General features: G+C 45.4%; 2 protein-coding genes across 2 annotated transcripts in view; both read right to left on the reverse strand.

The window, feature by feature from the left end:
* The window catches only part of LOC132833580 (uncharacterized), a 28,593-nt gene extending 21,469 nt beyond the window's left edge, over positions 1 to 7,124 (reverse strand). Inside the window, exons 1-2 of the mRNA XM_060851948.1 lie at positions 7,039 to 7,124; positions 2,700 to 3,810 (exon numbers count right to left, since the gene is read on the reverse strand). Coding sequence (XP_060707931.1) covers positions 2,700 to 3,810; positions 7,039 to 7,124 — 1,197 coding nt within the window. The remainder of the gene's footprint in view (positions 1 to 2,699; positions 3,811 to 7,038) is intronic.
* Positions 7,125 to 13,823: 6,699 nt separating this feature from the next.
* On the reverse strand, positions 13,824 to 25,422 carry kiaa2013 (KIAA2013 ortholog). The gene is made up of 3 exons (XM_060852157.1): positions 23,711 to 25,422; positions 17,252 to 18,105; positions 13,824 to 14,388 (listed from the first exon to the last, which is right to left on the reverse strand). The coding sequence occupies exons 1-3, from the start codon at positions 24,678 to 24,680 to the stop codon at positions 14,368 to 14,370; spliced, it is 1,845 nt and encodes a 614-aa protein (XP_060708140.1). The 5' UTR covers positions 24,681 to 25,422; the 3' UTR covers positions 13,824 to 14,367.
* Between the last annotated feature and the right edge of the window lie 302 nt (positions 25,423 to 25,724).

A 25,724-nucleotide genomic window follows, 5' to 3' on the forward strand; every position in this document is an offset into this window, starting at 1 on the left:
GAATGGCATAAGAAAGCTAAGATGATTATAGATAAGTTAAATGAGTAGGCAAAAACTTGGCAGTTGGAATATAATGTGGGAAAATGTGAGGTTATGTACTTTGGCAGGAAGAATGGAAGAGTTGAATATTATTTAAATGAAGAAAATCTTCAAAATGTTGCAACACAGAGGAATTTGGAGGTCTTTGTGCATGAATCATAAAAAGTTAGCATCCAAATTAAGAAGGAATGTAGTACAAAAATGGGAATGCCTTGCTAAAACTATACAAAATACTCATCAAACCTCGGAGAAAGTGAGGACTGCAGATGCTGGAGACCAGAGTTGAAAAATGTGGTGCTGGAAAAACACAGCAGGCCAGGCAGCATCCGAGGAGCAGGAGAATCGACGTTTCGGGCATAAGCCCTTCTTCAGGAATGAAGCCGGTGTGCCAAGCGGGCTGAGATAAAAGGTAGGGGGGAGGGAATTTGGGGGAGGGGAGCTGGGAATACGATAGGTGGAAGGAGGTGAGGGTGATGGTGATAGGCCGGAGAGGGGGTGGGGGCGGAGAGATCGAGAAGAAGATTGCAGGTCAAGAGGGCGATCCTGAATCCGGGGGTTGGGACTGACATAAGGTGGGGTGAGGGGAAATGAAGAAGCTGGAGAAATCTGCATTCATCCCGTGTGGTTGGAGGGTTCCTAGGTGGATGTGCTCTTCCTCCAGGTGTCATGTGCATGTCCTTGGCAGAGTGGGAGAGGGGTTTGGGTTGGTTGGTGCAGGTATCCCAGAGGTGTTCCCCGAAATGTTCTGCAAGTAGGCGGCCTGTCTCCCCAATGTAGAGGAGACCACACTGGGTGCAGTGGATATAGTAAATGATGTGTGTGGAGGTGCAGGTGAATTTGCGCTGGATATGGAAGGATCCATTGGGGCCTTGGAGCGAGGTGAGGGGAGAGGTGTGGGCGCAAGTTTTGCACTTCTTGCGGTTGCAGGGGAAGGTGCCGGGAGTGGAGGTTGGGTTGGTGGGGAGTGTGGACCTGACGAGGGAGTCGCGGAGGGAGTGGTCTCACCGGAATGCTGATGGGGTGGGGGGGAAAATATATCCCTGGTGGTGGGGTCTGTTTGGAAGAGATGGAAATGACGGAGGATGATACGATGTATCTGGAGGTTGGTGGGGCAGAAGGTGAGGACCAGTGGGGTTCTGTCCTGGTGGCGATTGGATAGGCGGGGTTCAAGGGCGGAGGTGCGGGAAGTGGAGAGCATCATCAACCACGTCAGAGGGGTAAGTGCAGTCTTTGAAGAAGGAAGCCATTTAGGTTGTTCGGTATTGGAACTGGTCCTCCTGGGAGCAGATGCGGCGGAGGCGAAGGAATTGGGAAGATGGCATTTTTACGGGGGCCAGGGTGGAAGGAGGCATAATCTAGGTAGCTATGGGAGTCGGTCAGTTTGTAGTAAATGTCTGTGTTGAGTCAGTCGCCTGAGATAGAAATGGAGAGGTCTAGGAAGGGGAGGGAGGAGTCTGAGACGGTGCAGGTAAATTTGAGGTCAGGGTGGAAGGTATTAGTAAAGTCGATGAACTGTTCAACCTCCTCGTGGGAGCACGAGGTAGCGCCAATATAAGCGTTGATGTAGCAGAGGAAAAGGTGGGGGGTGGTGCCAGTGTAGTCAAACCTCACCTGAAATATTGTGAACAGTTTTGGTCCCGTTATCTAAGAAAATATGTAGTGGCACTGGAAGCAGTCCAAGTAATGTTTACTTGATAGATTCTGAATCTGGGTGAGTTATTTTCTGAGAAGAGGTTGAGTTGTTGGACTTGTTGGAATTTAAAAGACTGAGAGGAGATTCTGATGGGACTTGATAAGGTAGATATGGAGAGGCTGTTACCCCTTGTGGAAGAGTTCAGGACCAGAGGGCATCATTTCTGAGTACTGTAATAGGTTGCCCATTTAAAACAGATGAGGATTGTTTTTAGTGAATCTGTGGAATTCTTTATAGCGGAAAACTGGGGAGGCTGGGCAATTAAGTATATTCGAGGCTGGGATAGACAGATTTTGGTCAGTAAAGGAATCCATTGTTGGGGGCTAGAAAAGGGAAGTGGAGTTGAGAATTTTTGGTCAGCCATGATCTCATTGATAGACCAGTCAGGAGGCTGGAAGAACACAGCAAGCTAGGCAGCATCAGGAGGTGGCGAAGTGGACGTTTCAGGTGTAACCCTTCTTCAGGATCTGCATCTGCAGTTTTTTTTTGTCTCTAACCAAGTTTGTAGCAAGACAAAGTCTATTCAAAGGATGCACACATTTTGAAGAAGCCCCTCCTGATGCTGCCTGGCTTGCTGTGTTCTTCCAGCCCCCTTGCGCCAGACGTTTGTAAAAACAGGTTCCTTGGAACATATTCGAGGAGAAAGTGAGGTCTGCAGATGCTGGAGTATCAGAGCTGAAAATGTGTTGCTGGAAAAGCGCAGCAAGTCAGGCACCATCCAAGGAACAGGAAATTCGACATTTCGGGCCCTTCGGCTTATGCCCGAAATGTCGAATTTCCTGTTCCTTGGATGCTGCCTGACCTGCTGCGCTTTTCCAGCAACACATTTTCAACTCCTTGGAACATATCTGGAGATTGCTGGACTAACTATTCAGAGCGATGACACCGAGCCACTGAGTAAGGTTTAAATAAAAGCGGAAAGTACTGGAGAAATTCTCTCTCTGGAGTGGGACCTCAAGAAAGCTACCTGTTCATAACTCTCCGCTTCGACGTGTTCGCGCCTCCGCAGCTGTTTCGCCACCGACTTGGGTAACATCTGATGCAGGAGGTCCTCGGCCAGGCGCCTCTGCCGCTTCAGCTCCTCGGTGCGCTCCTTCAGGCCCCGGGCATAGTTCTGGATCCATTCGGTCATCTGTTTGAAGGAGAGCAACACGATCGGGTAAATGAGGCAGGCGGTGCCCAACAAGGTGACCCGGAAGCTCACGGCAGACAGAATGTCTCTGGCTTTCTCTCGCATCGAGTCTGTGCTGCTGTGAAGTAGACAATCCTGGATCCAGCGGATGTGGTGAAGTAGCACATCCCTCTGGGACGTTTGAGACCCCAGGTCAGTGGAAGGTATGAACTGACAGACTCCTTCACAGTCAGTGAAGTGGAGTGAGAGATTCCTGTTCTTCCTGCAGCAGCCCTGCATGTTTTCTGACATGAACAGAGCCTGGTTCAGCCTGGTGGAGATTTGGCGCCATGTTGGTGGAGGATCCCGTGGTCCAGCACGCTGTGAGGAGGCTGCGAGCTGTGACCTGTACCACATGAACATCTCTTCCTTGGATCTAAGTACCATCCTGAGGGCCAGCACATCTGCCCAGTGCTGGTTAGACCTGGCTAGGCTCAGGTCTCTTTCTGGGCCCTCGAGGGCCCTCAGCAGGTTGGAGATAATGGACGAGATGAGATTGTCCCCCTCATCCTCATCGAGCGGCCAGCTTGCAATCTCTGTGCTTCCATTCACAAACTGGGGACAAGGGAATTCTGCCTTTAAGCAGCCCGGGTGCCTCTTGCGGATGGCGAGGGCTAGCTCTTTGCAGGTGACCTGGATCCAGTCGCTGCTGTGGCTGACCGAGGTGCTGTTTGGATGCCACCAGACAGAGGCACGTTCTTCCTGCAGCCGGTTGATCAGGTGAAGGAGGAGAAGGTTTCTGCAGGAAGCCACAGCCTGGAGCGCACTCTTTGCCTCTCTCCACGTCCTCAGGCTGCTGTTCAGGTCAAGACAGATGGAGCCCAGCAAGGCGGCCAAGGACAGAAGGCAAGCGGCTCCGATCCGGCGGACAGTGCGGTTTCCTCCCCCTTCAGGAGGGGCCACACACCTGGAAGACATGGAACAAGGTCAGGAAAGGCTGCCTTTGAGGCTGACCAGCCGCCGCTCTTACCAGAGAGTCTCAAGGCTGCAATGAACCAGCAGTCAGCCCCCCCACTCACTGCCAGCGGGTGATCAGGTGATGAAGCAGCGCTCCCAGCGCTAGTGCTTCCAAATCAACCTGATGGACTGTAACCTGGTGTTGTGTGATTTTGAACTCTGGAGTGTCTGTGGGTGTCCCCGCGTTTCTCTGTCGCCCTGACTGCAAACATGTTCCACCCCGGTTTTTTTGGCCAGTTTGACACAATGTTGCTACCCACTTGTACAGAAAGAAAAGAACAAAGTCCTTTCTAAATAGTGAAAATGCAGAATGGGTCAAAGCTCTAAAGAGACTTGAGGGCGAGGATCCCTGTATATAAATCGTTAAAATGTCACCCACCAGTACAGAAAGTAAACCAGAAAGGTTCTGGACTGCTGGCCTATATAATTCGAGGAACAGGAGGCGCGGGAGCAATCTGCTGTTGAGACCACATTCAGAGTATTGCCAGCAATTCAGACTACTACAGACCTCAGGGAGGCGGTGTTAGCCTCGGAGGGATTTGCAGATTTTCTTTCTATTCCCTCCTGGGATGTGGATGTCTGACCAGGCCAGCATTTATTGCCCAGAGGGCCGTAAAGAGTCAATTCCATTGCAGCGGGTCTGGAGTCACATGCAGACCAGACCAGGTAAAAATACCTACCTTGAAGAAGTTCTCCTCCTCTCTCTCTACAAGAACCTCAGTGAGTCTCTCTCTCTCACTGCAACCCCCAGGTCATCTCCTCTGCCCTGAAGCTGTTATTCTTGGCTAGCTTCTCCTCAGCCCCACCCCACCCCACCCCCTCCTATCTATCTCTCCACCCTGGAGGCTCACTGCCTTCATTCCTGATGAAGGGCTTTTGCCCGAAACGTCGATATTCCTGCTCCTCGGTGCAGTCTGACCTGCTGTGCTTTTCCAGCACCACTCTAATCTCGGTAAAGACGACAGTTACCCTCCCTTATAGACATTAGTGAACCAGGTGGGTTTTTTTCTCCTGACCGTGGTCACCATTAGACTCTTAATTCTCGATTTTGGTTGCATTCAAATGTTACCATCAGCCACCATTCCGTTGATTTTTGGAACGAATTGAGGACGTGAAATGGCCCCTTGTTCCCTCTGTCTCTGTCACATGAGGTATCATTCTGTTTCGCTCTCTCTGTTTCTCTGAATTATTGTGCATCTGCGTCCCGCTCTCATTGTCAGGGGTAGATTGTGACTTAGTGCTTGTGATCGTCGGTCCGAAGCCCACTTTATGTCTTTCCTGCGATAAGAATAGAATGGGTTTGGGTACCTACCCACTCACCCCTGTTGCACCATTGGATAAAGACAAAATCTACCTGTCTCTTTGTGTTTGTTTCTAAATACACAGAACCGAGATATTTTTAAGTAAATGTGGGTATATTCATTGCCAAGTTACATATCGTGGTGTAGTTTCTGCTCCGGGTTAAACGGTTGTAAGAGTTCAGCGTGCGTTCGTTTTAAAAGCGAGTAAATCAAATTCCTCTGTCAAATGCAAAATTATGTTCAGACCTAGGCTCAGATTGCCATTATCGTGATCGTCCCAGGGCAGGAAATGGTAAAGGAGTGCCTAAAAACTGCTGCCTAAAATTACACATAACCAACATTTTACTGAGTTGACGAATAGTGTTTTTTTTCATCAGAACAGCGATCATTCTGAGAGACTGAAATCCCCAGGACATGCTCATCCCTCCAAAACCTTCAACAAAGGGTCAATGCCTCACATCTTCCCGGTCGTTTCCCGATTATTTCAGCCAACTTCAGAAGTGCCAGGACACCAGATTATAGTACACAGGGAGAAAGTGAGGACTGCAGGTGCTGGAGATCGGAGTCAAGAAGGACGGTGCTGGGAAATGCACTCCTGATGTACAGCTTATGCTCAAAACGTCGGCTCTCCTGTTCCTCGGATGCTGCCTGAGCGGTTGTGTTTTTCCAGCGCCACACTTTTTGACCAGGTTATGGTCCAACAGGGGGGTTTCCGGCTCACTGCCTTTATTCCTGATGAAGGGCTTTTGCCCGAAACGTCGATTTCGCTGCTCGTTGGACGCTGCCTGAACTGCTGTGCTCTTCCAGCACCACTGATCCAGAATCTGGTCCAACAGGTTTATTTGAAATCACAAGTTTTCAGAGCAGCTCCGAAAGCTTCTGACTTCAAGTAAACTGTTGGGCTTTAACCTGGTGTCGTGTGACTTCTGACCCCGTCCAACACCGGTACCTCCACCTCATGGCTTTCCGCCCATACCTTCAATCTCGAGTTTTCCATTTTCCAGAGGAATGGTCACTCGATCCTAAATGTTAGCTCTAATTGCTCTCCACGGATGCTGCCAGACCTGCAGAACCTTTCCAGCAATTTATGTGCATGTTTGCCTTTGGAGATTTCGATATTTTCTTTACATTTGATGGCCGGGCGAGAGGCCAGTGTGTTATTTCACCATCACAAAATTATTGCCAGGTTTCTGTTTAACACGGCCCAGGCCCAGCACCGATTATTCCGTTAATCAACGGAATTTGCGCAGGCGGATGATGTTCGGTAAAAGCAATCGTCACTTTGTCTCCATCAGATGCCCCCCGAGGCTTCCTCTGCCTCAGCCCGGTCTTTCGATGCCTGTTTCTGGGCTCTGTACCGAGGTGACAAGGCTACCGGAGCCCGCCACCATGATTCCGCTCCGCCTCTCATTCCCAAATTAATGTAAAACTCATTTCGACTTGTGTCACCGGAGAACTGAGTAGACGGCAGTAAATGTAAGATTTAATTCCTGCCGGTTAGAAAACGGACCGGACTGATGGAGGTTAGTTAGGTAACAATGGAACGAAACTGAAAATCTGCTGGAAATCTGAGAGAACTCGACAAAGCTCAACATCGAAAACAAAATAGAGAACTGCGGAAATCAGAAACAAAAAAAACAGAAATTGCTGTAAAAACTCAGCAGGTCTGGCAACATCACTGGAGAGAAATCAGAGTTAACGTTTCGGGTTCAGAGAGCCTCCCTCAGAACTGCAGTCAGCCGGATTTTCAAAAGGTTAATCTTTCTGAACTGACTGATTTGCTGAGAATTTCCAATTTTTTTTCGTTAAAATTCATCTGATCTACACCCTGACCACAGGCGCCCCGTGTCCCAGTCTGTTAAACGGAGTCTGTTTACCTGTAAATGTCACAGAGCGAGTCTGAAGCCGTGTCCTGACATCCCTGATCCTGGGGCTGTTTCACTTGCCGACTCTGGATCGCCATGGCTTTCCCGTTAGCGGAGGAGGGAGGCTGAACCCTCAGGGAGAGACCAGCCTCAATTCTCCAGCTGGCTGCAGACATGAGCAAAGTACAGTGAGATGTGAGCCAACACGATACCCTGACACCCGCCGGAATCTCTCAGTACCACCTAGAGCCGGGTGAGGACGGGCCCTGGCATCACGGGACTTGAAACCGCCACCGGAGAACCTGCAGCTGGCGGAGGGTTAACCGAAACAGGGTCCTCCACTCGATGTGAGAGCGAATGAGAGGGAGAGAATCCCATGTGGCCAAATGGAGCCAATGAAGTCACCACCAGAGAGAGAGAGAGATGGAAGAATCTCCCGCCAGCTTCCAGCCCTCAGTCAAACCACCACCCCATCCCACCACCCCCCACTCCATCCCAAACCCCAGCTCCAGACAGTCCCGGAGTATGGAAACCAGACACTCGCCTGCCATGAGACGTGGGAAGGTCACCTCTGGCTATTCCTTCAGAAACCATTTACCTCTTACCCAGGATTATCCTGGCCTTTCGTCTACCCCTCCACTCTTTGCGGATCTGCCTCTGCGTTTTGCCTTAGCTGCAGTTTAGGAAGAGAAGCGAATTCGTGGTTTTCGAAGGATTGGATTCGGAGCGAAACGAGCGATATCCGTTCAGTCGTTTCCCGTTGGTCTAATTGCGCGGCTTGTTCTCAGGCGGCAACTGAAGTGAGTTTCCGCTGCAGGTGTCAGGGAGAAAACTGCGGCTATCTAAGATTCATTCCCAACCTGCACGCTCTAATACTTCTTGTGCAAATAAATCGTTGCCAATCTCTCCCTCAGTACCACAATTAGCTCTCTCGAGTAATAAATTACATGCGTTCAGTTACACTCATCTCAAGCAGTTAAGATATACTTTGCAACTTTTTTAAAATGTTTAACCAGATAATAAAGACCATCTGACCTGACCATCCAGACTCCGTCCACCTGACAAAATCCTATGCCAGATGCATCCCATCCGGGAAACTTTCTGAAGTTTAAGGGGCTGCAAAATAACATTCCACCGACAAAGCATAGCACTTCATACAAACATCATTTAATGATTCGTAGCCGACTTTTTGGAATAAAGTCTGTGAAAAAAAAATCCACCCGGTAAATAGGAAGAATTCCACTCTAGCCCTATGTATCTGGTAAGGATTCGGCAGCCATTCCTGTCTACTTCCAGCCGTGGGAATTATTCTCCCCATTTCAGAGCGCCTTCCAAGTCCTTGGCTTCACCCAGATAAGACCAACTGATAGATGGGAACACCACCACCTGCACGTTTCCCTCCAAGCTGCATACCATCCTGTGTTTATTCACTGTCACTGAGTCAAAATCCTGAAACTCCTTCCATAACCGCTACGGGCACCCTCCCCCCGCCCACCCCAACCCCCCCCCCCCCCGCCCACCCCAACCCCCCCCCCCCCCCCCCAACCCCAGAGCTACAACAGTTCAGAAAGGCAGCTCCTCAGTTCGGTCTAAAGAGCGGTTTAGAGATGGAGAATAGTCAGAAAACTCCAAAAACCCATGAACGAGGTAAAATGACACACTCGCCTGCATGGGCTGTTGTTATCGAATAGATAGTGTAATTTTCTTTAAGCGAACTTTGTTTTAACCTCTTAAAAATACAGGTAAGGAAAAGCTGACACTGACAATACACAAGACCTTATTAGAAAAATCTAAACCCTAGGATTAAATTATACATTTGAAAGGTACACAAAATTGGGAAAGTCTGTTTTTCACCGTGTAAGCAAAGGGCAAGATACAATACACTTCAACTAGACCCGTTATTTCGGAGGAAAAGGTGTATTAAATATTGATCTTAACTGATCATGAGGTAGTTAGCTTAACATAAACAACAAGTGATACTTCAATTTACAAAACGTTACTTCCATTTACAAAGTCCCCTGTCATATATTACACCGCGAAAAGTAAAGAATAAAATGCAAAAATATAAAGACGACAGTTTTCGATGAACTTCAAGTTTATGAAGGCGCGGGCTGTCCAGGAGAAAATTCACAAATGTTTCTGAAGATAAACTGTTAGAATGGAGTAGTGGCCAAACTTAAATCGAGACTGAAACATCAGTCCTAGCTCTATACCTGTACCCAGTGTTCAATAGGTGCTGGAAGGGAACTGGCATTTACAGTAAAAGCGTGAACTATGAGAGTAATTTGTCCTATCAGCATCATGGAGCAATATGTGACAACATCGACCTCCACCGAACTTGTGCTTTTATGATTAAACCTGAAAAGTGGACTCACCTTCAACCATTTTATGCAGTGAGCCATCCGCTGTATAATTTCCGAGTTTGTGACCGAAATTGAATATTCATTCTGTTGTGCAATTGGAGATCAACTTGTTTGTTCTGACGACGCAGCATTTTACCAGAGGTCCTTTTGATGTTCGGAAATGGAGAGGACGATACAAAGAGAGTCCACCTGAGACCTACTCATATTCAGAGCCAGACAAGATGCTGCAGAGGGGAAGTCTGATGGAGTCGCTGCCAACAGGCAGAATCCTCGCCCGATTCCATCAGTTGCTCTCATACACAGTATCCGAATACTAAAAGACATCTGGATGAGTATATAAATAAGGGTTTAAGAGGGACATGGGCCAAGTGCTGGCAAATGGGACTAGATTAGGTTAGGATTTCTGGTCGGCATGGACGAGTTGGACCGAAGGGTCTGTTTCCGTGCTGTTTCCATCTCTATGACTCAGCTAAGCTGCTCCTCCAGCACTTAAACAAACATCCACTTGGAACGTGTAGGTGTTCAGTTGGACCCCAGCTAGAGCACTGTGCACACTTTGGGTTTCATTTAAGGAATAACATAGTGACCAAGAACAGTGAAGATTCAATGGGACATTGACAGGGATAGGGAGTCACACTCATAAAGAGAAATTCGATACGTTTGCTGAGGGGTGCCTGTTAGAGTATGACCACAGAGACAGATAAACATTGTTTCTACCCCCTAAAGGATTGGCAGGAAGAGGTGATAGTGAATAGAGTTAAATAGGGACCTTCAAAGCACACAGGGTGGCTACAATGTGGGATTCTATTTTTGTTCTATTTAACCTATTTTTTTTCTCTCTGATCAGCCTATGCAGACCTCCGGAGCAGATATGACCTGAAGCCGGGCCTTCCTGTCCAAAGATAGGGACATTACTATTGTGAAAGCAGAGTCCAAAACACCTTGACATGAGAATGAGCTTGACAGTATGGAATACTAAAGGCTTCGCTGAATGAGCAGGAGCAGGGGAGGACCAGGCAGAGTGGCTCGGGAGAGATGAAACAAAGAACGGCGGATGTTGGGAATCTGAAACAAAAGCAGAAAGTGCTGAAGAAATCCAACAGTATCTGTGGAGAGAAAAATAGAGTTAACGTTATGAGTGATGTGATTCTTCCTCAGCATTGATGAGGGGGAAACGTTTTCTCGTAGTACAGGAGGCAATAACCATGGGACACGGCTTTAAGGTAAGGGACAGGTTTAGAGGGAATTTGAAGGGGTATCCCTTCACCCACAGGACTGTGGCTATCACCGCCTAAAATGATGGTAGATGCGGGAACACCAACGACAGTTAAGAAGTATTTTGACGAACACTTGAAACGCCATTGAGTCCAAGGCCGAGTGATAGAAAATGGAACTATAAGAGATGAGTATTTGATGACCGACACGGCCGCGATGGGCTGAAGGGCCTCTTTTTTTTCCCCTTTTTAATATTTCCCCCATAGCTTATCTTTCCCCAGCACCCATTTTGTGAAGGGCTTCTTTATGCTGTAAAAAAACACGGATGGATTTAAGTGGGCGTTCATCAAAAAGAAACCCTCGGAGCTTCCTCGTTAATGCGGTCGCTTTCTATTGGAACGAAATCGATTGGTCCGAGTAACAGGAATAGGGTCATATTTATAACATTTGTGCAAGTCCATTCCAGAGTAGATCCACCCTCCCGGCTGCCTGACGATGATTTATTGACAGTGATGGCGATGAGCAATTATTCTGCCACTGACGGTTAGGCCTCATGCTAAAAAAAATCTTTCTCACGCTTTTATATAATTCCTGATTTCAGGTCGACACGGGCCGTTGCTCATGCAAAATTATTTGTGAATTTTATCAAAACTGGAGAAGATGTATCGCAGCCGCAACAATGTAACTGGGAGGGAGCGTCGCTCGGATTGTCACGAACGTACCTTCCCGAGTGAGTTTCTACCAGTGACTAGAGTCCGGGGTGAAAAGCTGCAGTATTATTTCATTTCTGACAGCCCTTTAAATGTAAAGGCTGCGATTAATGTGAAGCACAATGCACGGAGAAGAACGCTTTGGCCAGTATAGAGGGGTCTTGGCATGCCCACGCACTCTTCATCTGTCTTCTTTGCTTCGACAACCACACATTGAGTCGGTTTCTAGGAGCACGTTTGTGTCACTAACTCTCTAATGTAGCTTTCTAACTAGAGAATCCAGTTTGTGACAACACTGCATACTAACCGCTCTTTTCTGTTACCTACAATTATAATCAGACTTTATTTCATGACAAGAAGATAGGTAATAGAGTAAAAAGTAAACATGTATTTTCTAATCCACTGCTGATCACCAATGGGACAGTCTCGTGGTCTTTCGCGTCTTAGCAGAAAAACGCCAATCAGTTTAATCTTATCACACCTCCTGCTTGATTTCAAAACATATCTGCAACAAAAAAATGTTGAGATGTGCAAAAAAGGTTGCAGATAGATTTCAACAGCAGTAAATGTGATATACTCAAAAACAATTAAAGAAGTCATTCTCTACTGAGGAAAGGCTGGTGATAGGGATTTGGAGATTCAGGTTTACAGTCTTAAATGTACACTGCCATGAATTAGGCCATAAATAAAGAATACGGAGGTGAACAACAAATTAACTAGATATACCCCAGTAAGACCCTGACTGAAGACTGAAGTTTTGAGTTCCACACTATAGGAAAAATGTTGTGATTTTATATTTACATATGTAAAAGAAGACTACTGAGGTAGATGGCTAGCTTGTAGGATCACCACTAATTCAGAATCTGGTTTCCAGCATCTACAGTCATTGTTTTTACCAGCTTGTAGGATCACATTAATGCCAGCAGCATAGGGTTCAGTGTGGCTGAAATAAGCTTGGAAACTGTATCCTCACGCTACCAGTGCCTACATAAAATCACAGCCTTTTGGCCATGGTTCAGGAACTAATCCCAAGGATTTAGCTTCAGACAGAGAACTGAAGATACGTACACACCAGCCATCATTCAGTGAATCAGTGCGATAATATCCAAAACTTTCTCAGGTCAGGACAGGGCAAATGGAGAAAATTGCCCTCAGCTCTTTTAAATTGAAAGCAAAGCTTCCTCTAAAACAAAGAACTGTAGCTGCTGGATATCTGAAACAAAAACAGAAATTGCTGGCAAAACACAGCTGATCTGGTAGCAGCTGTGGGAAGAAAGCAGAGTCCAGTGACTCTTCATCAGAACTGTTAGCAGCTAGGAAATAGAATAGTATTTGTGCTGAAGATTAAGTTGGGGTGGATGGTAGCTAAGAGAAGGAGCAAGTTGATAGGCTGTGAAGTCCAGAGAGACAGAGACAGAAATGAAAAATTCTCTCTACTCTTAGCTTCTATTATCACTTATTCATCTTTTCTCCTTTCCTGGCCTGCTATCTAAAATCTCCTTATTTACCTACTCCTTTTATTGCTCTCTCACTACACACCATCTCCACACCCCCAAACTTTGTCATCAGCCTAAATACCACTTTTCCCTAGCTGCTGACTGTTCTGATAAAGAGTTGATGGACCTGAAACATTAACTGTGCTTTCTTCCAACAGATGTTGCCAGATATGCTCAGTTTCTCCAGCAATTTGTTTTTTGTTGTAAAGATTTCAATATTCTTCTCAAATGAAAAGTAAAGCTTTCATTTTCACTGTCTTCATCAAACACTCCTAGGATAAGGTCAGCACGGCGTTAGATACGGCGTAAAGCTTCTTCTACTCTTTTGAAGCAGAAAGCTCCTACGACACTGCCTCATTATTCCAGACTATCATTGGGGTATGAATATACTAACCCAACTGTCATTGTTCATAGTGAGATTAGGTTGAGAGTTGATGTTTACAACTGTAGGATGCATCACATCTGATCCTGACTTTACCCAACATTCATACGTCTAATCTGCCTGACATGTGCTACTCAGTGCAGATCTGGATTCTAAACCTTGGCTCATTCCCCGTTCCCTAATCAAGGATACAGAACCCACATCTAGTTACCTCTGAGTAAGTGCCTTGACCAAGGAGTGAGGATTGAAACCAGCATCTCTGATTAACAGCCTCAATTATTGAGCAAGTGGAAACTATCCTTCACTGTTCATAAATGGTAGCAATTGTACGACTGATTCCACTTTAATTGCTGCTGTTAATGTCTTGGTGAGTTAAACCAACATTTGATGCTACAGAAATAATGCAGGTAGTTTTGGCCATTGTGCATGAGAAGTTCTGTAACACACTTAACTGAGAGTTACAGCCTCCCACAGGATGCAACAACAGCAAATGACACCTGGATAATTCATCACTATCACTTACTGAAGTACAAAATTTACACTGAAAAGTACAAAATATATTTAAATCTACCAGTGGTGGCAATTTTGTTCATAAAATATCTTAAAATAGCCAGAAAAAGGATGTAACTAGTTCTCAATCAATCCAAAGTTTAATTCATGTGTCACAATGATGGCATTTACTTCAAACCGTGAACAGCATCATTACAAAATCCCACAGCAATATCACCCCACAACATTATTTCAATCAGAAACAATTTCCCACAGTTCTCTCCCTAAATGACAGTTTTGAATCTGATAAACAAAGGCCACATAACCGATTCAGAAAAGTATTCCCTCACTCCCTAGCCCATATACTGCTCGAAAACACAAGGTGATTTCACTAGAGATAACAAAGTTTCATGGTTCTCTGTCTGGAATACCAGTTCAATGTCAGTTAGGTGACAAATGACAGCTTTGTTGCAGGTTATCTAATATCCAGTGTTTAATGCAATTTCACATTCTTTTAGCAAATAAATTAATGCACTGCCATTTTTTTTTAATAAAAGAAAGAACAAAAGGGATCTGTTTGTAGTTGCAGTCTCACCCGATGCTGATGGCCACATCACCTTCTAATCCTTAAGCCTACAGGTGTCAACAGCCACACAAGATCATGATGAAACAGGATAAGAACCATTTCATGGCATGATTTCGATATCCTGTTTAATTGACAAAGAGAAAACTGTAACCAACATACTTGAAAACTTGTCAAACTTTCAGACTGCAAAAAGCAATTCACCCAAGCCAGAATCCAACAGGAAAACAGATCAAAAAGCCAAGTGAACACAAAAATACTGACTGTGGCCCTCGGTAAACATGATCAAGGTAGCAATAGAGCAGGACAGTAACAAAGAATAGCATTATTAAAGGCAGCAATAATGGATGTACTTAGAGCAGTAACATTCAATGGTATGAACCATAGGACAGTGACAATGGAAAACACTAACAATTGGGATAATAATAATGAACAGAACTAAGGACAGTTGCGAAGTACAGCAAGAATATTCAGGGCCATTTTAATGCAAAGAGTTAATAACCTAGGGGCTAAATGTTAGGTCTTAATAATCAGGAGTAACATGGATATTAATAAACAGGGGATGAAAATTAAAAGGTACTAACAGTCCCCAATCCAGTTTGATAGTTATTTGACACAGACTATCCCATAACCTGGGTTTGTTTAACCACACTGATCTCAAGCCCATGCATGCTGCTTTGTACACAGCCCAAGAGAGCACCACAGGCAAAGTGAATGAGAAACTATTCATCTGATTCTTCCCAAGATGGGGACATGCTTCATTTGCTTTTGACTGTAACCTGAACAGCAGACCAAGTGGCTGCAGGGTGGTTGGGGGGCACTCACTGGGATTGGACAATTTCAAACTAAGCAGCACATAATGTGGGCAGAATGAAGATTCTGCATCATGTCAGATAGTTTTAAAAAATCCTTACACACTATAGCGGGAGACAATAAAAGTGGAAAACAGCAGCCCTCATGTAAATTAATCCCAGAACTGGTTTGATGGTTTGTTTGTTTCTATCTGTTCTCCAGCTGCTACTAAATAAACAGGGTTTTGTTTAAACTAGTCTGAAGTGCAAGTAAGTATGTCTATGTCACAGAACTCAGGATCTCCTTGAAATAACAGTCACTAGCACAATAGTACTTTCTATGTACTTGCTGGTACAGAAACTACTTGTTTGCTCTTGAGCCAAAATATTGCCTTTTATCCCATGATCCACCGAGAGGCGGAAGAACAGAGTAGATTATAAAAGTCTCATCGGCAAAGTATAGCTCCAGTGACACCCGAGAACACAGCAACTTCAGAGCATGGTTTATTGTGAATTAATAGAGTGATTGGGAATATTATAGTCACCAGCCTGATCCTTTGCAAACTTCATGCCCCAAGTCAGGTCACTTATAAACTCTGAAATAATGAATACAACCCTCAGAGCATTCCCACACAAGCACAGTTTACAAATAAATCAATAAAAACTCACATCTACCGACAGGAGGTAAAATCATTCACCTCTACCCAAGAGTTCTCAGCAAATTCTGACCAAAGGGAATACTAAGGAACAGTGAGTCTGGGATGTGGGTGAATCCGTTGTTGAGGGGAGGGTTTGATGCTGTTGGTGGAGTGTGGTTTCATACCATGTCATGAACATCTGCTGTACCAAATAAGTGCCCATTGATTTTTTGCTGATTAACACCAGACTAATGAATCAAGAGAGATAGTAGTGAAGCTGGCTATTCAACTGTGGAGACACCCTATTAAGACCCGTAATCTGTTTCCTCCTGTTGTTTACAGGCACTAACAGTCATGCATAGTGATCCCAGGCGCTGGAAACTGAATGTTGGTGCCTGCTGAGCTGGATGTCTTGAAAGCTCACCTGCGATACTCATTGACATCCAGTCCTTTCTGCTCAGTCCAATCATTGTCCTATTTCACAGTACAGTTTCTTTTTCAGTAAAAGATCAAAGTGAAATGTTTTAGGTTTCCTGGTGTAGGAAAGACAAACTCATTAAGGTTCACTCTCTCTGTAACAGTCACAACCAAACTTTGTGGACTCAAATAGCTCTGTTTGAACAGCATGGTTGCTGGCAGGGTCCATCACATTCCCACCCACTCCAAAACTCTGCATGCTCACATGAGAAAGAATGAACCAGAACATGTCTCAGGGATTGTGTTGACACTGATTAACCACAGGTATACTTTCCAATTTTATATTAAAATTTACACTTGCCATCTCTGCATTCTGTATAGATTTCACACTGGTTCAGGAAATCACTTCAGAGACTGAAATTGTTCTGAATTTAGAGGAGGCTTGGTGAAATATGACTGAGTCTTAACTAAGCTGTAAAGCAGGACCCTGTCAGATTGGACTGAAGCAAAAGACAACAGTCAGGCACCAATTCATGCTGCATGTGCTCAGATTCCATTCTGCACAGTCAATACCCACTCAGGCTCCCACTGTTCACCTTCAGAGCCATGAAAAGTAACTGGTGTCACAAAACAGTTCTTCAATTTGGACATTGCTTCAAATCAGTCCGAAATTATTTGTCTCATTTGGTCTGCCCTTACATCAAATCTCCCAAAACATAATGCTGAGAGAGCAGGAAGGATTCCCTTCACCTGCACTCTGTCCAGATACCACACTTAAAACAATGAGCTCTGATAAAGCTACTTTATCAAGTATTTTGCATTGATAATTTTTCAGTGGGTATAACTGAGCCAGGCACGCGGGCACACACACACACATATACAAGCTTTGATTCTGCTCAACCTAAAATTTGTAGTGCAAACTAAAAAATTGATTTATGTCAGGAAGCATATTGTTCCAAGTTTGAATCAGGGTCTTGTGCTGGCAACAAAGATTAAAAGTCTCACCAGAAAGAAAAACAAATCTCCTTTAGCACCACAGACCCACAGGCATTCCCATCTCAGAGAAAGATTGTTAGAGTCGGAATGTAGCATGGCTCCCAACTAGCAAGCAGAGATGGGGAGTCCCACTGAAGATTTATACCTTACTCCTGAATATGGGCTTGGCGCCTGGGCCGCAGTATTCGTTGTAGATGAGTTTGAAGAGGAAGAGGTGGAACAAGGTGATGAGTGATGCCACACTGAACCAGAAGAGGAAGGGGAGACCTGGGTACTGTTCAGCCATGTGATCCTCATGAGCAAGGATTGCCTTCAGGTGGAGTGTGTGTCTCAGTGCTTGCAGGTGGGTCAGGTCAGTCGAGATGTACAGCAAGGGAGTGATGGGACGTGTTACCATGACAGGAAATATATGACCTTTAATCTCCGAAGTCAGTTCCACTGGATCGTTCATGCAGCCTGCCTCACAGCCATACAGTTTGACTGGTTTGTCCTGAGGTTTGACAGAGACATGAAGAAAAGGTTTGTTCTCCCCTTCCAATAACACTGCTAGGTTGATAAGGTCCTTGTTATAATGAATCCCTCGCAGCAGGTAGCTGTTGTGCAGGACAGAGGGATCAGCCTGGAACTGCAGATGGTTTTCTGTAAACTGTAGGCCCCCAAAGCTCATGACCATCCCTTGAAGCATGCCATGTGAGCCAGCTGCCAATAAGCTTCTGCAGCCTCGTTTCTGCAGTGTGAGTCTCCACAGGTTAGTGAGCTGCAGCAAGCGAACTACATTAGAAATCTCCTCGGGCCACAGGTTCTCTGCATGCATTGTGGCATGGCCACTGAAGCAATGATCTGCATAATTCAGGTTGGCCTCTAGTTTCTCCCGTTCTTCAGCCCCACTCCGCACATCCAGGAGAGGAGCTGCTGACATGGAAAGAACATAGAAGAGGGTTCTGTTCACAGTCACACTGGAAGGGGTGTGCAAATCAGTGATCTTCTTCATTTCCACGCCTGGAACAGAAAAAGGCAGATCATTGTGAACACTTAGCAAGATTCACTCTCATCCCCTCAGCCTCAGGGCACACCGATATCCACAGGAGAATCTAGTACCTCTAGTCAGCATGGCCCAGACCAAGGTGTGAAGGGGATGTAGTGAGAAAAGGTGAGGAAGGTAAGACTAACGTGATTGCAACGAATACAGTAGAAGTGGATGGATGGACGAGGGAAGTAAGGGTGAGAGGTGAGCAGGATGAGAGGGAGGCATGGTGAGAGGAATGTAACAGTGCAGACTTAGCCACAATCATGGTTCCAACCACGACATGGCATCAGGCAGCTTTTACATCAGTTCCTGTCCCACCAGCCCTCCCTGCCACCCACAAGGTGTTAAATCTATGCAAAGTTGTCACAATGACACTGAAATGCACAGACAGTGGGATTATCATACACTCTGAATAATAGCTGAGAACTTGCGTCAATGCAGACTAAGAAGTGAATCTCCAAGACCGCTTGGAATATGAATGCACTAAAGTGGCACTAACTCACTTAGGAAAGATGAATTTTCCCAACAAATGGCAATGGGTCAAAGAGGTCAAATGACTTGAAACCAACAAAAGCACCTCAGGGAGCGAGCAGGCTGCAGGTGATGTAGAACTGGTCTAAGTGGTCCGGGGGAAAGAGAGTAACTCATATTTCCAGAGTATCAGAAGCAAACTCACTGACCAGCACCAAGGCTCTGCACCAACCATGCCAAAGGCTGACTTGATTGTTTTCAGCCCAAGCTTCATTGTGTTGACTCACTCCATCGCCCCCTCCCCCAAGTCCCTCCTCCCTACCTTTTATCTTAGCCTGCCTGGCACACTCTCCTCATTCCTGATGAAGGGCTCTAACCCGAAACGTCGAATTTCCTGTTCCTTGGATGCTGCCTGACCTGCTGTGCTTTAACTAGCAACACATTTTTCAGCTCTGATCTCCAGCATCTGCAGACCTCACTTTTCACTATAAAATGTCACTGTTTCACCCTGCTTTGGTAAAAAGCTGATCACACCATTAGGAGCTTGGCTGTTTGGATCAGTGTCAATAGTTCAATCTAATTTGTTTCTGAAGGATGTATACAACACTGTCTTGAACACAGGAACAGAGAACTTGTGGGCAGGAGTAGGCTATTTCAATTTGCTTCACCATTCAAATCGAATCAAATTGCTTGCAGTTCCTCGGGCTGGTGAGGCCAGAAACAGGGAAATAATGGACTTGAACATGTGGCTGGGGAACTGGTGCAGGAAGCAAGGAATTAAATTCTTGGATCACTGGGGTATGTTTTGTGGTAAGCATAAATTCTACAAGAGAGACGGTTTGCACCTTAATAGGTTAGGGACCAGCATTCTGGCCGGCAGGTTTGCTACTGCAACACAGCTACGTTTAAACTAAGTAGCGGGAGGGGGGACAAACTGGATGTTTAAAAGGAAATTGGAGGGAAAGTTTGAACCAGGGAAGTCAAGAAAGAAACTGTATCAATGAGGCAGAAAACTCAAAGGCATCATGCTGTAAGGTTGAGTGAAATAGGAGTTGATGGGAAGGGTGAGGGCAGTAACAAATTAAAAATATTATACATGAATGCACGAAGCATTAGAAATAAGATGGATAAGCTTGAGGCTCTTTTGGAAATTGGCAGATACGATATTGTGGGGATAACAGACGTGGCTTCAAGTGGACAGGGCCTGGGAAATGAATATTCAAGGCTACACGAACTATCGTAAGGACAGACTGACGGGCAGAGGGGGTGGGGTGGCCATGTTGGTAAGGGATGATATTCAGTCCCTTGCGCAGGGGGACCTAGAATCAGGGGATTTAGAGTCAGTGTGGATAGAGCTGAGAAATACTAAGGGTAAAAATACCCTCTTGGGAGTTACCTACAGGCCCCCAAACAGTAGTCTGGATGTCGGATGTAAGATAAAACAGGAGATGAAATTGGCCTGTCGCAAATATGTTACTACAGTTGTTATGGGGGATTTCAACATGCAGGTAGACTGGGAGAATCAGAAGGATATTGGACCTCAAGAAAGAGACTTTGTGGAGTGCCTCAGAGATGGATTCTTAGAGCAGCTGGTGCTGGAGCCGACCAGAGAGAAGGCAATTCTGGATCTGGAATTGTGCAACGAACCAGAATTGGTCAGGGACCTTGAAGTGAAGGAGCCATTGGGAAGTAGTGACCATCATACAATAAGCTTCAATCTGCAATTTGAGAGGGAGAGGGTACAATCGGAAGTGACAATATTTCTGTTGAATAAAGGGAATTATGGAACTATGAGCGAGGAGCTGGCCAAAGTTCAATGGTGCAATACCTTAGCAGGGATGACAGTGGAGGAACAATGGCGAATATTTCTGTATATAATGCAGAAGTTGCAGGATCAGTTCATTCCAAAAAGGAAGAAAGATCCTAGGAGGAGGCATGGGTGGCCGTGGCTGACGAGGGAAGCTAAGAAACATATAAAGTTAAAAGAGAAAAAGCATAACATAGCAAAGATAAGTGGGAAAACGGAGGACTGGAAAGCTTTTAAAGAACAACGGAGGATTACTAAGAAGGAAATATGCAGAGAAAAAATGAGGTACGAAGGTAAACCAGCCAATAATATAAAGGAGGATAGGAAAAGTCTTTTTGATATGAGAAAGGCAAAAAAATGGTTAAGACTAAAATTGGGCCCTTGAAGACAGAAACAGGGGAATACATTACGGGGAACAAAGAAATGGCAGAAGAACTGAATTGGTACTTCAGATCTGTGTGTTCACTGGGGAAGACACAAGGAATCTCCCTGAGGTAACAGTGGCTGAAGGACCTGAACTGAAGGGAATTTATATTTGCCAGGAATTGGTATTGGAGAGACTGTTAGGTCTGAAGGTTGATAAGTCCCCGGGGCCTGATGGTCTACATCCCAGGGTACTGAAGGAGGTGGTTCGAGAAATCGTGGATGTGTTGGTGATTATTTTCCAGGGTTCGATAGATTCGGGATCAGTTCCTGCAGATTGGAGGGTGGCTAATGTTGTACCACTTTTTAAGAAAGGTGGGAGAGAGAAAGCAGGAAATTATAGACCAGATAGTCTGACCTCAGTGGTGGGAAAGATGCTGGAGTCTATTATAAAGGATGAAATTATGACACATCTGGATAGTAGTAACAGGATAGGTTAGAGTCAGCATGGATTTATGAAGGGGAAATCATGCTTGACTAATCTTCTGGAATTTTTTGAGGATGTAACTCTGAAGATGGATGAGGGAGATCCAGTAAATGTAGTGTACCTGGACTTTCAGAAAGCTTTTGATAAAGTCCTATATAGGAGGTTAATGAGCAAAGTTAGGGCGCATGGTATTGGGGGCAAAGTACTAACTTGGATTGAAAGTTGGTTGGCTGATAGCAAGCTGAAAATGTGTTGCTGGAAAAGCGCAGGTCAGGCAGCATCCAAGGAGCAGGAGAGTCGATGTTTCAGGTATGAGCCCTTTTTCCTGAAGAAGGGCTCATGCCCTAAAAGTCGACTCTCCTGCTCCTTGGATGCTGCCTGACCTGCTGCGTTTTTCAAGCAGCACATTTCCAGCTCTGATCTCCAGCATCTGCAATCCTCACTTTCTCCTGACTGATAGCAAACAAAGAGTTGTGATAAACGGCTCCATTTTGGAATGGCAGGCAGTGACCAGTGGGGTACCGCAGGGATCAGTACTGGGACCGTAGCTTTTTACTATATATGTTAGTGATATAGAAGATGGTATTAGTAATAACATTAGCAAATTTGCTGATGATACTAAGCTGGGTGGCAGGGTGAAATGTGATGACGATGTTAGGAGATTACAGGGTGACCTGGACAAGTTAGGTAAGTGGTCAGATGCATGGCAGATGCAGTTTAATGCAGATAAATGTATGGTTATCCACTTTGGTGGCAAGAACAGGAAGGCAGATTACTACCTAAATGGAATCAATTTAGGTAAAGGGGCAGTACAGAGAGATCTGGGTGTTCTTGTACACCAGTCAATGAAGGTAAGCATGCAAGTACAGCAGGTAGTGAAGAAGGCTAATATCATGCTGGCCTTCCTACCAAGAGGGATTGAGTATAGAAGCAAAGAGGTTCTTCTGCAGCTGTACAGGGCCCTGGTGAGACCACACCTAGAGTATGGTGTGCAGTTTTGGTCTCCAAATTTGAGGAAAGACATTCTGGCTATTGAGGGAGTGCAGCTTGGGTTCACGAGGCCAATTCCTGGAATGGCGGGATTACCTTACACTGAAAGACTGGAGCGACTGGGCTTGTATGCCCTTGAGTTTAGAAGACTTGAGAGGGGATCTGATTGAGACATATAAGATTATTAAAGGTTTGGACACTCCGGAGGCAGGAAACATGTTTCCGCTGATGGGTGAGTGCCGAACCAGAGGACACAGCTTAAAAATAAGGGGTAGATCATTTAGGATAGAGATGAGGAGAAACCTCTTCACCCAGAGAGTGGTGGCTATTGGAATGCTCTGCTCCAGAGAGCAGTGGAGGCCCAGTCTCTGGATTCATTTCAGAAAGAGTTGGATAGAGCTCTCGAGGATTGTGGAATCAAGGGTTATGGAGATAAGGCAGGAACAGGATACTGATTAAGGCTGATCAGCCATGATCATATTGAATGGTGGTGCAGACTCAAAGGGCAGAATGGCCTACTCCTGCACCTATTGGCTATGGACTCTAGCCAGTCTCAGTAGACTCAGTTCCACATTTGCATCTGAATCCCATAAGCCTCAGTTCACTTGTCAATCACTAATTTATGTACATTAGCCTTAAATAGACTTAAAAGGGGGTAAAACCCAACTCCAACTTGTCTTAATCAGAACTACATCATCACTAGAGCAGTAATCCAAAGACCCAAGTTAATGTTCTAGGGAGATGGGTTAAATTCCCACTATGATACAGGGTAATATTTGAATTCAATGCAATTTGGCTTTAAAAGCTAGTTTAATGGCGACCATTGTCAATCAGGTTTGCTGATATCCTTTAAGGAAGAAAATCTCCTTTCTTACCTGGTCTAGTCTACATGAGATTCCAGGCTCTCAGTAATATCGCTGACTTTTAATTGCTCCGAAATGCCCTGCAGAGCTAATTACTTCAATGGAACCAGGGATGGGTAACAGTCGCCAGCCTTGGCAACAAAACCCACATCCCATGCAAGAATAAAACAATTTAAAAAACTGACAGTGAGACTGATTAATTGCCAAATGAAACAAAAGCAAAATATTGCAGAAATTAAAAGATGCAAAACTTTAATAAAACAAATGCTGAAAATGCTCAGCAAGTCAGCATCTGTAGAAACAAAAAAAAGTGTTAACGCTTCAGATCCATGCTATTGGATACCTAAATAAAATAGGTTTCTGCAGAAAATAAACATAAATAAATAAGATTCCAGGAGGGGAAGCTGATGTGAGATACTGGTATTTCCAGTCAGGTCAGTTTATGGGCTCATGGCCTTTTTCTCATGAGCATTATCCCTCTTTTCCAGGAACACAACAGCTGCTCTGGGAGAGTCTAGACAGTACATATCAATATAGTATTGAACTATTACAGTGGTCACAGTGAAGATCAATCAAGACTACACACAGTAGTTTACCTGAGATTATTAAATCACCCCACATCTTCTGATGTTCACGATACAGTTCTTCTGCTCCCATTCTCAGCAGCTCAGACATTTCCACTTTTGCTGCATCTCTCAGTTTATTGAATGATTCTTCCAATTTTGTTAAGTCAACTAACTGAAGCGTATAAACCACTGACACCACATGTTCAGTGAATTCAGACTTTGCTGCTAACTGCAGCCTGTTGGCCATTTTCTCTGTGGCCACCACCACTAGAATGGTCTCTCTTTCCTCTGTCAGAACTCTTCCCGATAATAGTAGAAACTCCTGGTCGTTGTGCTTCTCCACACTAGAGGAAAATTTGTTTCCAACGATGGATGGCTTGTTATTGACTTCAAAGACTGTAGCCCTATCACTGGGGTTGGAAATGTGAATCTTTTGCAGTATAAGATGGGGCCTGCTCCGATGCACAATCACATCCTCACGAAGGGTGATACACTCCCTATATTTGTGGGACAGTCCGATCTGTATACACTGGAACAATCGAACCAGTCCCTCCTGAAAGTGGATGAGTGCAGCTCTGGATACTGAACGAACACTGAGTGATTTCAAAACTACCAATGGCACATAATCTGTCAGGTGAATGGCAGCAAGACCTGAGGCAGGAGCTGATGCTACCCAAAGCTGATTGGAAAGAGCATCCACAACTAGATGACCATTGCCAACCACAGCTGGGCCAGATAATTGTCCTCTATTGTCTGCACCAATAACACTCATCAGGCCATTGCTGTTCTCTACAGCTGCCTTCCATTGTTGGGTCTCTACCTGAAGACAATTGTCTGTCACTGTCCTGGGGTCCTCAGAGCCAGAGAACAACCTGAACCCACCTTCTGATGCAAGGTACCAGTAAAAGATCAACAGGATACCTAGGCCTCCCAGCATTCGTCTGGCCCAGCTGCTTGAAAGCAGCATTGGTAACCCCTTCAAACGCTGCTGCAACCACATCCTTTGGCCACTAGCACCTTCCCTTCGTCCTTTGTCTTCCAGCTTCTATTTGAAGTGTTGATTTATCCTGCAGAGTCTCTCTGTTTCTAATAATTCCTCTTTCTATCAGGTCTCAGGAGAGGACAAGAGCACAGTAGAAAAATAAATCACAAAAAACTTTGTCTTGCTATCTTAAATTTCAATTGTAAAACCTCTCCACAATATGCTGATTGTACTAAGAAGGTCAACCCTACAATTTTAGCTTCAGTACGATTTTCTTATTATTATCCTCTTTTAATCCAGTTACATCAACCTAACTCTTCTCTGGGCTGGTACGAGAAAACAAGCTCCCTGACAGCCACACCAAGTAATTTTGAGTCCTGGTCTATCGCTCTTTTCCCAATTCATTGCAGTCTCCCTCTCACTCTCATCCTCCTTCTCCTTTTTTTTCTCTCTCTCTCTGTCCTTCCTTCCTTCCCTTACTCCCCCCTTTATCTCCAACTCAGTTCATTTCCATCTCCATTAGCATCAATGTTTCACTTTTTATCTGTTTCTCCAGCATTTCTCCCTTGATCTATTCTCGATCTTTCTCATCTCTCACTACTCTAATGTCCGAATTTTCTTTCTCGGCTCTGGTTCCCGGTGCTTGCTACGGCTTCAGTCTGAAATCCAGTCCTCTCTCAGCCAACGTCTAATCCTACTCTGATTCTCGACGTTCCTGTCACCCTCACAGGACATTGCCGTCTGTCGGATTTTCTGCCATCAGTGAGATTTACCAGGAAACATCGTTATATTTCCAGTTTATTTTGCGACAGCTTGGGGGGACCTGCAGCCGCAAAAAGGAAATCAGGAACGGCCGAGCGCAGAGGCCGCGCCTCATCCTCGCACAGGCCACGCCCATCCAGGCCACGCCTCCTCATGACGCTACAACGTGCTGACCCCGCCCCCAAACAAACACTGCCGCAGCCTGTCTCCACCCCTTCGCAACTTGACTTCTCTCCAGGGCTGGCCACGCCCCTTCAGTGCTCCGCCCTCCACCCTCCACCGATGCTGACCACGCCCCCC

Source organism: Hemiscyllium ocellatum, chromosome 37 (genome assembly GCF_020745735.1).
Source record: "Hemiscyllium ocellatum isolate sHemOce1 chromosome 37, sHemOce1.pat.X.cur, whole genome shotgun sequence".
NCBI classification, from domain to species: Eukaryota; Metazoa; Chordata; class Chondrichthyes; order Orectolobiformes; family Hemiscylliidae; genus Hemiscyllium; species Hemiscyllium ocellatum.

Coding starts and splice junctions, on each gene's coding strand:
- kiaa2013 (XM_060852157.1), bottom strand. CDS start 24,680: ATGTGGTTGCAGCAGCGTTTGAAGGGGTTACCAATGCTGCTTTCAAGC. Junction 18,106..23,710: donor GGGTGATTTAATAATCTCAG/GTAAACTACTGT, acceptor TTTCTGTTCCAG/GCGTGGAAATGAAGAAGATC. Junction 14,389..17,251: donor AGCCCATATTCAGGAGTAAG/GTATAAATCTTC, acceptor TCAATTAAACAG/GATATCGAAATCATGCCATG.